Genomic DNA, 13,654 nt, shown 5'->3' on the forward strand with positions numbered 1-13,654 from the left:
AGCAGGTGTGGGCACGTAGGCAGGCGCGGCCAGCGACCCTTTAGCACGGCGGTGCAGGAGGGTCTCCACAGCGGGGGCGGCGCGGCCTGAGATGTCCGGGGATCGCGAAGCGGGGTCGCAGGGCACGGTCAGTGCAGCTGGGTGACCCGGCGTAGATCACAGTCGTCGGACGGCTTCCGGCGGGAGGGGTGATAGCGCGGTCAGCGCGCTCCAGTAGCAGGCGGTGACAGGGATGCAGGCGGCCTGGCCCGGGAACAGAGAGCGGCTCGGGACGGAGCGGGGCTCTCACGGGTTGGAGGCAGGCGAGCTTCTGAGTGTCACGGCCCTAGGAGGGGCGATGAGGGGCGCAGTCTCTTTTCCAGCGGGATGCCCACACGGCTCGAATTGGAGGATGAGCAAGAAGCACAGAGAACCCACTGGTCCTGGGCAAGCTCAGATCAAGCCCTTGGAGAATGTTCAAGCACAAAGTAGCAAAGTCTTTTCAGTAAGTCTCTTCCTCTCCTTTCTCAGCAAGGCAAGCAGCAGGCCAGCTCCTCCAGCGTCTTCTTCTCCTTCTAGTCGGGCAGAGGTTCTTTGTGGTAAACAGGATTCTGATTTCTTAGGAGCCAGGCTCCTACTTTTATACCATGATTCTTTTGTTATTTAGCGCCAGGGGGCCTGGGCCTGGCTCAGTCCAGTTCTGGAGCACTTTGTTATGGTGACTCTGCTCTTTCCTTTCAGCAGCAGGGCAGAGACATCAGCCGCCCCACAGGGGGCGGCGCCGGCTTTTGTGGTGGCAGAGCACAGGGCTATTCAAGAGTCAAGGTGTACTCCTCCCACCCATCCAGGTGTCACTTCTCTACCCACCACCTGGCAGCCAACCTGTCTCTGGGGATCCCCCCACCCTGCTCCTTACTGTTGCCAGGCAGAACACACACACACAGCAGAGGCGGACTGAGATGGTCAGGTCAGTAAATACTAACTTTCTAAAAGTAGCATTTACAAACCCAGGATACTAAAATAAACTTGACTACAAGAAGTATTTTATTATCCTGAGTTCAGGCATACTAAACTTGACACTTCTACCATGCTCCCTGAGTCCACTGGGGTCACAGCGTTGGTGTGATCCCGGCAGCCCATTCTGGCCTATGGAGAGCAGGTAGCCTTCAATAGTGAAGAACGAAAATGGCTGTAATTCACTACTAAGACATGCCACACACATCAGGGCATGTCCTACCCTATACCTACAATGCACCCTGCCCTTGGGCCTACCAGAGGGGTGGCTAATATGTAGGTAAGGGAAGGTTTAGGGACTGGCAAGTGGGGGCACTTGCGCAGTCAGCGCGACGGTCCCGGACCGCGCACAGGGTCTGCGGTGGCAGACCCTAGACACCTTTTACAAGGCCGCTTTCTGTGGGTGGCGCAACCAGCGCTGCAAGCCCACCAGCAGCATTGGCATTCACAAGCCCTGGCACCCCTGGTGCACTTTACTGGGGACTGACAGTGAATCCAATAAACCAATCAGGAACATCAATTACAGATACACTTTACCTAGGGAGCACTTGCACTGCGGCACGGATTAGCCGTGGCGCAGTGCCCTGAGCGGACAACACCAGCAAAACAATTGAGGCACACCATCAAAAAGTGGAAGGGAAACTCACGCCAAGGTGCCAGGTCTAACACGTGTCCCCTCCAGCTGAAATGTGGGGAGAACTACCCTTGCCCAGGGGGTTCCTCGTCACTAAGGCGGAAATACCTGGACAGACCGTCAGCGTTGGCGTGATCGGTACCAGGACGGTGTTCCACCGTAAAGTCCATACCCTGTAGGGAGATGGACCACCTCAACAGCTTCGGGTTTTCACCCCTCATTTGCATCAACCATCTGAGGGGCCTGTGGTCTGTCTGAACCCGGAAGTGAGACCCAAACAAGTAGGGTCTTAGCTTCTTCAGCGCCCAGACCACAGCAAATGCTTCTCGCTCAATCGCACTCCACCTACTTTCCCGTGGAAGTAACCTCCTACTGATGAAGGCTACGGGTTGGTCCCAGCCCTCCTCAGTCATCTGTGAGAGAACAGCCCCTACACCATGCTCTGAAGCGTCTGTCTGTACTAGGAATTCCTTGGAGAAGTCAGGGGCCAAGAGCACGGGCGCCGTGCACATGGCAGTCTTCAGGGTGTCGAAAGCTTTCTGACAGGTGTCAGTCCAAATCACGTTCCTGGGCTGCTTCTTGGAAGTCAGCTCTGTCAAGGGGGCAACAATCGTTCCATAGCCCTTGACAAACCTCCTGTAGTACCCAGTGAGCCCCAGGAAGGCCCTCACTGCGGTCTGCGTCTTGGGGGGGTTCCCAAGCCAGGATGGTCTCAATTTTGGGTTGAAAGGGTGCCACCTTGCCACTCCCCACTTGGTGTCCCAAGTACACCACGGAACCCTGCCCGATCTGGCACTTGCTTGCCTTGATCGTGAGGCCTGCTCGGCGCAGAGCCATCAACACTTCCCAGAGGTGGCGCAGGTGTTCGGGCCAGGTGGCACTGAACACTGCGATGTCATCCAGGTAGGCGGCACTGAACGCATCCAGCCCAACCAGTACCTGGTTGACCAACCTCTGAAAGGTGGCAGGGGCATTCTTCATTCCAAATGGCATGACTCGGAACTGGAAGTGCCCATCTGGAGTAGAGAATGCTGACCTCTCTTTGGCCCCATCGGTCAAGGCGATCTGCCAGTACCCAGACGTTAAATCAAGCGTGCTGAGGAACCGGGCAGCCCCCAGCCGATCAATGAGCTCATCAGCTCTGGGGATGGGGTGCGCGTCAGTCTTCGTTACTGAATTGAGTCCTCTGTAGTCCACACAGAACCGGAGTTCAGGTGTGGCTCCCGGCGCAGCAGCTTTGGGGACCAAGACCACGGGGCTGGACCAAGGACTGCTGGAGGACTCAACCACCCCTAGCGCAAGCATTTTGGAGACCTCCTCCTTAATGCAAGCTCTAACCCTGTCAGTTACCCTGTAAGCCTTGTGCTTCACAGGTAAGCTGTCTCCTGTGTCCACATCATGGACGCACCACTCCGTGACACCAGGAACCAGGGAGAATCGGTCGGAAAATTGTCCCAGCAAGTGGCGGCAATCTTCCTGTTGTTCGGGCGTCAGGGTGGGTGAGAGGTTAACTCCATCCACTGACCCATCTTTCTCAGAGGCCACTAAGAGGTCAGGAAGAGGCTCGGTCTCCTCTTCCATTCCATCATCAGTGGCCAGCAGCATGCCCACTTCGGTCCTCTCTAAGTGGGGCTTAAGGCGGTTAACATGTAGGACCCTCAAAGGGTTCCTGGGAGTCTGCATGTCCACCAAGTAGGTGATAGGACTTTTGCGCTCCACATCCTCAAATGGACCTGTCCACTTATCCTGAAGTGCACAAGGCTCCACTGGGGCCAAGACCCACACCTTTTGTCCAGGTTGAAGCTCTACCAGAGTGGCATTCCGGTCGTACCACTGCTTCATCTCCTCCTGGCTGGCTTCCAAGTTTGCCTCAGCAAGTTGCCTGAAACGCCGAGTCTGGTTTCGGAAGGCCAGCATGTAACTATATACATTCTGGGGAGGTTTCCTGGGAGATTGCTCCCAGCCTTCCTTTACCAAACTCAGAGGTCCTCTTACCGGGTGACCATACAGAAGCTCAAAGGGGCTGAATCCTAGAGACTTCTGTGGCACCTCTCGGTAAGCGAAGAGCAGGCATGGCAAGAGGACGTCCCACTTACGCCTCATTGGACCGTCCAGGCCCATGATCATGCCTTTGAGGGTTCGGTTGAATCTCTCAACCAACCCATTTCCTTGGGGGTGGTAAGGAGTGGTGAACTTGTAAGTTACCCCACACTCCTTCCACAGGGATTTCATATATGTGGATATGAAATTGGTCCCCCTGTCGCTCACCACCTCTAGAGGGAATCCCACTCGGGAGAAAATTCCCATCAGTGCCCGTCCCACCACGGGGGCCGTCACTGTCCTCAGAGGGATGGCTTCAGGGTACCGGGTGGCATGGTCCACCAAGACCAGGATGAACCTGTTGCCCAGGGCTGTCTTGGGGTCCAGAGGCCCCACAATATCAATACCCACTCGTTGGAATGGCGTACCGACCACAGGGAAAGGTTGCAGAGGAGCCTTATGCTTCCCTCCGCTCTTACCACTTGCCTGGCAAGTCTGACAGGTTCTGCAGTAGGAATCTGAATTCTTATGCATTTGGGGCCAGTAAAAGTGGGTGACAAGCCTGTCATAGGTCTTGTCCATCCCAAAATGTCCTGCTAAAGGCACATCGTGAGCCAGCCCCAGTAGGAAGGTTCTGAACTTCTGGGGTACCACCAGCACACGGGCTGACCCAGGTTCAGCAGCCTTAGGCTCGGAATACAGGAGGTCACTCTCCCAGTACACGTAGTGTGTTTTGGCCTGAACACCGTTGGCCTGGTCTGCAGCCTGTTGCCGCATACCCACGAGAGAAGGGCATTCTTTCTGCTCCCTGCAGAATTCCTCCCTGGAGGGACCTCCTTCTTGCTGCCAATGGGTCAGCTCAGGCAAGTCTCCCAGTTCGGCAATCTGTTCCCCGGTAGGCTCCAGAGCATCCCCCTCAGGGTCTACTTCCTCCTGGGCCGTGGGAACTTCGGGGGCCGGTTTCCCGCGCCTCCTGCGCCTTCTCCCTAAGGCCGGTTCCTGGACCTCTCCCTCAGGCTCCAGGACCCTCTCAACACCCCTACTGGCTGCCATGGACCGGGTGGTCACGCACGCCCAGTCGGGTAGACCCACCATCCTCAGATGCGTGGTCTTCTCCACCTTTTCCCAAGGGGAACTCTCCAGGTCGTTCCCTAGCAGACAGTCTACAGGCATGTCAGTTCTCACAGCGACTTGTAGAGTACCAGAGACCTCCCCCCACTCAAAGGGAACTTGAGCCATTGGACAACGACTCTCTACGTTGTCAGCATTGACAACCCTACAGTAGGCATTGGGTACAATTTGCTCTTGAGACACCAGGTGTTGCCTCACCGAGGTCACGCTGGCTCCTGTATCTCTAAGAGCCTCAACCTTCTTTCCATTGATGGTCACCACTTGCCCATATTTCTTAGTGTTAGAGGGCAGGTAGGTTACAGGGACCATCTCACTGTCTCCTAGCGAGACTAGGGTCATCTGCCCGGGACACCCACCCTCCTGGACTGCTACCTCCTCCCCAAAGTTAACACTAGCTACTTGCCGGGGTGGAGCACCAGTGGGTGCGGTCTTACCAAACAGGCGACACTTAGGATCAGAGGCAATGTGACCCGGGTCACCACACCTATAACAATTGAAGGGCCCCTTTGGAACAGGTCTACCTGTCGGGGCCCCGTTCGGCTGTGGGGGTGGGGGAGGCTGAGAACCCTTCTGCTGGTTCCCTTGGGAATTACTTTGGGGGCCTTTTTGGAACCCCTTCTGTTTACCCTTGTCCCCCCCACTCTTCTGCTGGGGACCCTGCCCACCTTTGGCGGAGTCTCCCACTTGACCCTTGTGGACCCTGGTGCTGAGCCAGCGGTCCGCCTCCTCAGCAAGCTTCCTCGGGTTGGACAGCTTGCTATCTATCAGGTGCTGGCGTAGCTCAGGAAAACATTGACTGGACAAGTGCTCCCATGCAATTAAATCAAGCAGCCCTTGATAATCATTCACTTTGCTACCCTTCACCCAACCATCCAGCGCTCTGCAGAAAAAGGTCACATACTCCACATACGTACTCTCAGGGATCTTCTTGGTCTCCCTGAACCTCTGTCTATATAGCTCAGGAGTTAACCCATACCTGGTCATTAAAGCTTCCTTCATATGGGGGTATGAGGTCTGGACTTCTAAGGGCAAATCTAACAGTGTGTCCCGCCCTTCCGCAAGGAACCTTCCCCACAACCCCGCTCCCCAGTCTTTCTCAGGGACCCGGTGTGAGGACATGGCCACCTCGTAGGCTCTAAACCACTGCCCTATGTCATCCTTTCTAAAATACTCCTTTACTACATCTTTGGGGATGTACACCTTGGACTCTACCTGCGCTGGTGGAGTGCTGCCACCAGAAGGAGCGGTGTCCAAACTTTTCGCCTTCAGCTCCAACTCCTTCAATCTTATATCATGATCCATTTGGCGTTGTTGTGCCTCCAGGGCCAACTTCTGCTTTTCCATTTCCATTTGTCCGGCCAACTTTGCCATCTCCATTGCATGCGCCCTGTCGGCTGCCCTGTCTGCCAGCTCCTCTGGCGACCGGACTCTGCTGGGCTCCTCAAGGTTGTCGGGTGGAACGATGTCCCCCGCATTCCGTGGGTCTCGTGACTCCCTCCAGGCTCTTAGCGCCTTGGCGTACTGGGTTCTCCTCTTGAATCCAGCATGGGGAACTCGGAATTTTACACTGTAGCCTTTCAATTGCTCTATCGTGTAGCCTTCCAGTCTCTCCCAATCCACCTCATCTATTCCAGAAATCACGGAGAGCGCTCTTCCAGCAGAGAGTGAGCCAGGCATGGTTGCAGTAATGGCAGATGTCTCAACAAAGTTCAACAACTAAAAACCTGTGGCTGCGTTATTTGGTCTGCTCTCACTATCTGGTGATTAATAATTCACTGTATGCAAATTACAAGTGCAAATCCGAAATCCCAACCGCTGCCAACAATGTTAGAGTCGGGATCTCTGGTTGGCGCAAGGTTGCCCTTGTGTCAAGCAGGAACCCTCTCCTCCACGTCAGGGCGCAGGATAACCCCTCACGAATGACCCTTGCTCACCCTCTAGGTGCGTGGCGTGAGCAGCCAAGGCGATTCCTCAGGCGTTGTTGGTTAAGCACTTACAATCATACACACAGTAAATACATCAATCCCCCCCCAGAAACGGACACCAGACTTGGATATATATAAAAATACGCTTCTTTATGTAAAAATAGGTATATATATCTCAGCAGAATTATCACAAGACCAATAACGTTTTCGCTATGCCACCAGGTTGTAAAGCAGGCAAATGTTCGTAGCTTCAAATGGATACTTGGTAGTCTCTTGCAAATGTTACTCGTGGTTCCAGTACTCACAGAGATCGACTCCTGCGAACGGGGAAATAAGGCGTTGCGGGCCCCGAGCCCGATACTGGAACTTCTTTCGTGATGTGGAGAGTCGGCACAGGTCGGTGCGACTCTCGGCTTAAGAAGTGTTCTTGGGTCCTCAATCAGCAGGTGTGGGCACGTAGGCAGGCGCGGCCAGCGACCCTTTAGCACGGCGGTGCAGGAGGGTCTCCACAGCGGGGGCGGCGCGGCCTGAGATGTCCGGGGATCGCGAAGCGGGGTCGCAGGGCACGGTCAGTGCAGCTGGGTGACCCGGTGTAGATCACAGTCGTCGGACGGCTTCCGGCGGGAGGGGTGATAGCGCGGTCAGCGCGCTCCAGTAGCAGGCGGTGACAGGGATGCAGGCGGCCTGGCCCGGGAACAGAGAGCGGCTCGGGACGGAGCGGGGCTCTCACGGGTTGGAGGCAGGCGAGCTTCTGAGTGTCACGGCCCTAGGAGGGGCGATGAGGGGCGCAGTCTCTTTTCCAGCGGGATGCCCACACGGCTCGAATTGGAGGATGAGCAAGAAGCACAGAGAACCCACTGGTCCTGGGGTTCAGTTCAGGGGGCAAGCTCAGATCAAGCCCTTGGAGAATGTTCAAGCACAAAGTAGCAAAGTCTTTTCAGTAAGTCTCTTCCTCTCCTTTCTCAGCAAGGCAAGCAGCAGGCCAGCTCCTCCAGCGTCGTCTTCTCCTTCTAGTCGGGCAGAGGTTCTTTGTGGTAAACAGGATTCTGATTTCTTAGGAGCCAGGCTCCTACTTTTATACCATGATTCTTTTGTTCTTTAGCGCCAGGGGGCCTGGGCCTGGCTCAGTCCAGTTCTGGAGCACTTTGTTATGGTGACTCTGCTCTTTCCTTTCAGCAGCAGGGCAGAGACATCAGCCGCCCCACAGGGGGCGGCACCGGCTTTTGTGGTGGCAGAGCACAGGGCTATTCAAGAGTCAAGGTGTACTCCTCCCACCCATCCAGGTGTCACTTCTCTACCCACCACCTGGCAGCCAACCTGTCTCTGGGGATCCCCCCACCCTGCTCCTTACTGTTGCCAGGCAGAACACACACACACAGCAGAGGCGGACTGAGATGGTCAGGTCAGTAAATACTAACTTTCTAAAAGTAGCATTTACAAACCCAGGATACTAAAATAAACTTGACTACAAGAAGTATTTTATTATCCTGAGTTCAGGCATACTAAACTTGACACTTCTACCATGCTCCCTGAGTCCACTGGGGTCACAGCGTTGGTGTGATCCCGGCAGCCCATTCTGGCCTATGGAGAGCAGGTAGCCTTCAATAGTGAAGAACGACAATGGCTGTAATTCACTACTAAGACATGCCACACACATCAGGGCATGTCCTACCCTATACCTACAATGCACCCTGCCCTTGGGCCTACCAGAGGGGTGGCTAATATGTAGGTAAGGGAAGGTTTAGGGACTGGCAAGTGGGGGCACTTGCGCAGTCAGCGCGACGGTCCCGGACCGCGCACAGGGTCTGCGGTGGCAGACCCTAGACACCTTTTACAAGGCCGCTTTCTGTGGGTGGCGCAACCAGCGCTGCAAGCCCACCAGCAGCATTGGCATTCACAAGCCCTGGCACCCCTGGTGCACTTTACTGGGGAATGACAGTGAATCCAATAAACCAATCAGGAACATCAATTACAGATACACTTTACCTAGGGAGCACTTGCACTGCGGCACGGATTAGCCGTGGCGCAGTGCCCTGAGCGGACAACACCAGCAAAACAATCGAGGCACACCATCAAAAAGTGGAAGGGAAACTCACGCCAAGGTGCCAGGTCTAACAGACGGTCATACAGGCCCTCGTCAGCAGCAGACTGGACTACGGCAACACCCTCTACACAGTAACCACGATCAAACTCCAGAAGAGGCTCCAACACATACAATACGCCTCTGCACGCCCCATCCTCGACATACCCCGCCACACCCACATCACTGCCCACCTGAAAGACCTACACTGGCTCCCAGTCAAGAAGAGGATCACCTTCAAGCTTCTCACCCACGCCCACAAAGCACTACACAACGCCGGACCAGCATACCTCAACAAGCGTCTAACCTTCTACGCCCCGAACCGCCAGCTTTGATCCGCCGACCTCGCCCTCGCCACCGTCCCTCACATCCACAGGACCTCCACTGGCGGCAGATCCTTCTCCTACCTCGCTGCCAAGACATGGAACACCCTCCCCACACGGCTGCAACAGACCCAGGACCTGCTGACCTTCAGGAGACTTCTCAAGACCTGGCTGTTATAGCAGTAGCTGCACCCCCACCCCCTGCTCAGCGCCCTGAGACCCTCACCGGTGATTAGTGAGCCCTACAAATAAGTGATTGATTGATTGACCACTTCCTGTGGGAAGTGGGCATAACCCTGTCCCAGAGTTCCTTCTCTATCAAAAACAAGATGGTTGAATCCTTCTCCGTGGAGCACATCAGGCAGCCTACCTTAGGGGTGTCACAAGCCTGGTGGTGCAACAAGCCTACTTGCATAGCTAATTTCATGCCTGCCCTGGTGCCAAGTGGGCCTCAGGGTAGGGGATGGCATCTCCCAGGTCTGGGTGAAGCCCCTGGTCTTGATATGCTAACTCACTATTAATCCCGATGGAGAAAACGTGAACACAACTTCCTCCGGAGCAGGCATTGTTTTTGGCCTCAGAGCGTGGGCACTCACCTGCAAGGGGTCAGAAACTTGTCTGTTGTGGCAGGCTGGATGATACCAGTCAGCCAGCACACTAGATAGTGGTAGGTTTTTCAGGGGGCACCTCTAAGGTGCCCTCTGGGTGCATGTCTTAATAAATCTTGTACTGGGAAAAATGCGATTTATTAAGACAAGGTGATTGAAACCAAAAGCCAGAGGTTTCAGTAAAGCCATTATGTAGCTGGAGAACTCGTAATGACCGGTACCCAGTACATATACTTAAGATGGCTTCCCCGATCACTTGTAACAAATGTGTGACGGTATTCCGCAAGCCTGAATCACAATGTGCCTTCACATAACGGTCGTTAGAACGAATTCATCTTTAGTACGCATTCATTCAGTACGCAAGATGTTGTAACGATTTGCCTTAGGGGGTGCTGGATTTTGGAATAGGTTAATCTACTATTCCAACTCCGGTATGCGCTGCAGTAGGGAAGGTGTTGGACTTTCAATCCAACACCATTCCACCAATGCGACCCCCCCCTCCCTCCCCAAGGCAAGTCTTTATAACGACTTGTGTGCTGAACAAATGCGTACTAAAGACACGTTCGTTTTTTTGGCGGCGTTGTAAAGGGACAGTGGGATTCAGGCTTCAGTCTCAAGGACGTTTCTCCTTGCAAGATCTATTAAATTGAACTAGAAACCACATGGGCATTATTTGCTCCTGCAGATATGCCCTCACAAATAATATAATGCCCCCTATCTTAGGGCTACAAGCCCTGCTGTAGGGGCGACTAACATATATTACATGCAGTGACTTTTTCATGGCACACAGTGAGTGTGCTATGTTGTGTTTTCTCTCATAGTTTGCACCATAACACTCAGTCTACAATGACAGCCTGCATGCAATTTGTGTGTGGGTCCCTTAGGGTGGCAAAAGACATGCTGCAGCCCTTAGGGACCCTCGTTTGCACCCATTCCCTAGGTACCAGGGGTATCATGTAATAGGGACTTGCAGGGGCACTAAAGTCCATGCCAATTTGATTACAATTAGACTCTTTTTTTTAGGGGTCTGGTTAGCAGTCCTCAGTGCACTGTCCAAGTTGAAAACCAGCATCTAGTAGTAAAAATTGGGGAAAATAGTGGGGGGAACAACTGCAACTAACAAAAATTCCAGTTTCCTACAGTGTCCGATTTCCTCATTGAATGCGTGTCTCATTTATTGACTGTTTGTGTGCGCAACAAATGCATAACACTTCCCTATAATAAGCCTAATGCTGCTTGACCACACTACCACAAATAGTGCACCTTGGAATTGTTAAAGCAAGCCCTTGTACATTAATAAGGGATGCCTGGACTCTCTGCACAGTGCACCTCATTTTGGTACACTAAATAGAGAGCCAGCTTCCTACAATGTGTACTTAATTTTATGCAGTATTTGTGTTTTCTAGTTTAGTGTGTATACTACTTAATGGCATAGGTGGGAACGGGGTTCTGTGAGCCACTTCGGCACCCATCTAGCCTCAGTGCTATTGCACAGTCTGTACTTCGGCTTTCCACTAGTTCTTTTAAGTATTGCCCTGCTCCACCTGTGTGTCTGATGACAGTGAATTCCACTGCTTCTTCTTTGTCTGCTTGTCTCCCATCTGGAATAATGTTCCTGATGAATATGTTCAGGGACTCTGATTAAATCTATTCCCGGCCCGATCTAGCTCTTGACACCAATTGTTTAGATATTATTTGGCTCAAAAACCTCCGGTGAGTATCTCTCATGCCACCTCCTTACTTCTTTTAAATAATTTTCGAGTTCCCCAATCTAATGCTCACAGATTTTAAAGCTATCAACAATCTGCAAAACAACATTTCGCAATTTTAAGTGTTGTTACGAATCAAAGTTATTGCTTTCTGAATTACAAAATTTTTGTAATGTAGCATCATGTAGCGAATAGAAAATGCTGTTTATTGAGCTTAGTTGCACTTCACATGGTATTGTGCTAATTGACACAGTCCCTGTTGTGGGTTGAGGAAGTTGGTCTAAATCTGGTTGTCAGCAGAATGCTATTGAAAGGTTTGTCGCGTGTATGTGCCACAGGATTAGTCATCATTGAGTGGACAGCTCACTCCTATATGCCTTCCAGTGGCGTCTGATCTGCCTGGCCAATCTCCTAACCAAACACTGCACTGTTTTCCTGCACACTAAAGTCTCATGTTGGGGCCCCTAGAGGTATTTGTATTTCTCTGACTGTGGTTTTAGAATGATCTGAAATTTCCTACAGTCCCTACCCTTGCAAGAATTGACTTGCTTCCTTTCAGTCATACTTTTTAACCATAAACCTCATTCTACTATACTTGGTGAGTAACTAGTGGGTAGTCACTAGGTAGCACTTATATTTGCTGAAAAGACTTGTGTGCTTCTATTTGTGACATACTCTTGTGCTTTTAGGTACCAATGATGTTCCTGTGGCACCGGCCCAAAGCTGCCCAACTCCAGGATGCAGGGGCCTTGGTCACATTCGAGGACCTAGGTTTGGAACTCATCACAAGTAAGTATGAAAAGGGGTTGTGAACAACTAGCTGGTAAGCAGCTGTCCTGAGAGGAACACCCTTAATGCAGGCTGTCACTTCTCTTTGTTGATGTAGGGCAGCTGGCTGCCCCTATTCAGATTTGAACCTCAACCGGGAGAGCATCCTTCATGACCGTCTTAGTGGAGAGCGACCCCTGCCAAGCAACAGCATGCAGAAACCCAGGAGGCCAGATACCCCATCTCTACCAGGTGATCTCCCATCTGACTCACCACATTCTAAGTAAGTTGCTGCTTTGTAAGCCTCTTATTCTGTAGTTCTGCTGCAATCGCTTAGTGGCTAATAATTGGGAAGAAACCTTTTTGTGGGCCAAAGTATTTTAAATATTTGGCAAGGAAAACGACCTGGGCACAAAGATGGGTCACAAAGTATTAAAAAAGCACAGTTTCTGTAAAGGGTGTATCTCCTAATTTTACTTCTGCAGCAACATAGATTTCTTATTGGCCCCAGTTATGTTACACTAGCAATAGCTTTATAAATGTCTATTGGCATAGCTATTAAAAATACACTTGCTTACAGTCCTTTATTGAACACAACGTATTTAACAGTGCAGATCTTTCCAGCTATTGTATTACAGCATTTGTATAGCACTAGCACTTCATACTACTGCCATAACCCCAAGTGCTGTCCCGGGTGGTCACATGAGAGACTATGTACGATTGTGCAAGTGTATTTTGATAATGTGACCTCGGTGGGTAATCCACTTGTGTTGCTAAGGACATATAAATGTACATAGACATGTCAGTGAAGCAGAAGAGTATGATGTGCTTAGAACCATACTTGACAGTACATACCATCTTATGTTTGTCAGACTGATGGGTCTCCGGTGTCAGCTTATAAGATGAGCCTGTGATAAAATGACCTAGGTTGGAAGTCCGGATTAGTTGTTGAGAAATAACAAGACTTTTACTATCTTCTATAATCATAATGTAGTTAATTAAAACCGATGTTCAAGGCATGTGTGCTGTTGAAACTCATGCTTTGCATAAGTCCACCTTCTAGTGTTGGGTTCGGATGATTACAAGTTGGTTTTGTTCCAAGAGGTTTTCTTCGAGTCACGAGGCTGTGTGACTCCTCCTCTTGGGAATACTGCGACTGGTCATCGACGCCATCTTCAGATTGTTTTTTTATGTTGAGGGGTTCGGATGTAGTATCTCGCGCTCCGGTTTGAGACTCCTTTAGACTCCCTTCAGGTCGTTTATTCCCACTCTATGGTATTGTGTTGATTGGTTTACTTTGTGTCTCACTCAACCTTTCCAAAGTGGGTCGCCGGCTTGCTTCCTCGGCCCTCGAGCCACGCCTGGCCGGGCAAACACTTCTCCATTTCCACACTCGCATAGAATGACGTGCTCATGGAACTCACTCCGTTCCGTTTCTGTCCG

At 51.9% G+C, this 13,654-nt stretch overlaps 1 protein-coding gene across 5 annotated transcripts in view; it reads left to right on the forward strand.

Moving 5' to 3' along the window:
* LOC146857102 (lethal(3)malignant brain tumor-like protein 4) overlaps positions 1-13,654 on the forward strand; it is a 566,079-nt gene that overhangs the window by 452,481 nt on the left and 99,944 nt on the right. For all 5 annotated transcript variants that reach the window (XM_085647600.1, XM_085647602.1, XM_085647599.1 and 2 more), the window contains 2 exons: positions 12,133-12,232; positions 12,330-12,494. In XM_085647600.1, coding sequence (XP_085503726.1) covers positions 12,133-12,232; positions 12,330-12,494 — 265 coding nt within the window. The remainder of the gene's footprint in view (positions 1-12,132; positions 12,233-12,329; positions 12,495-13,654) is intronic.

This window comes from Triturus cristatus, chromosome 3_2, assembly GCF_964204655.1.
Source record: "Triturus cristatus chromosome 3_2, aTriCri1.1, whole genome shotgun sequence".
Lineage (NCBI taxonomy): Eukaryota > Metazoa > Chordata > Amphibia > Caudata > Salamandridae > Triturus > Triturus cristatus.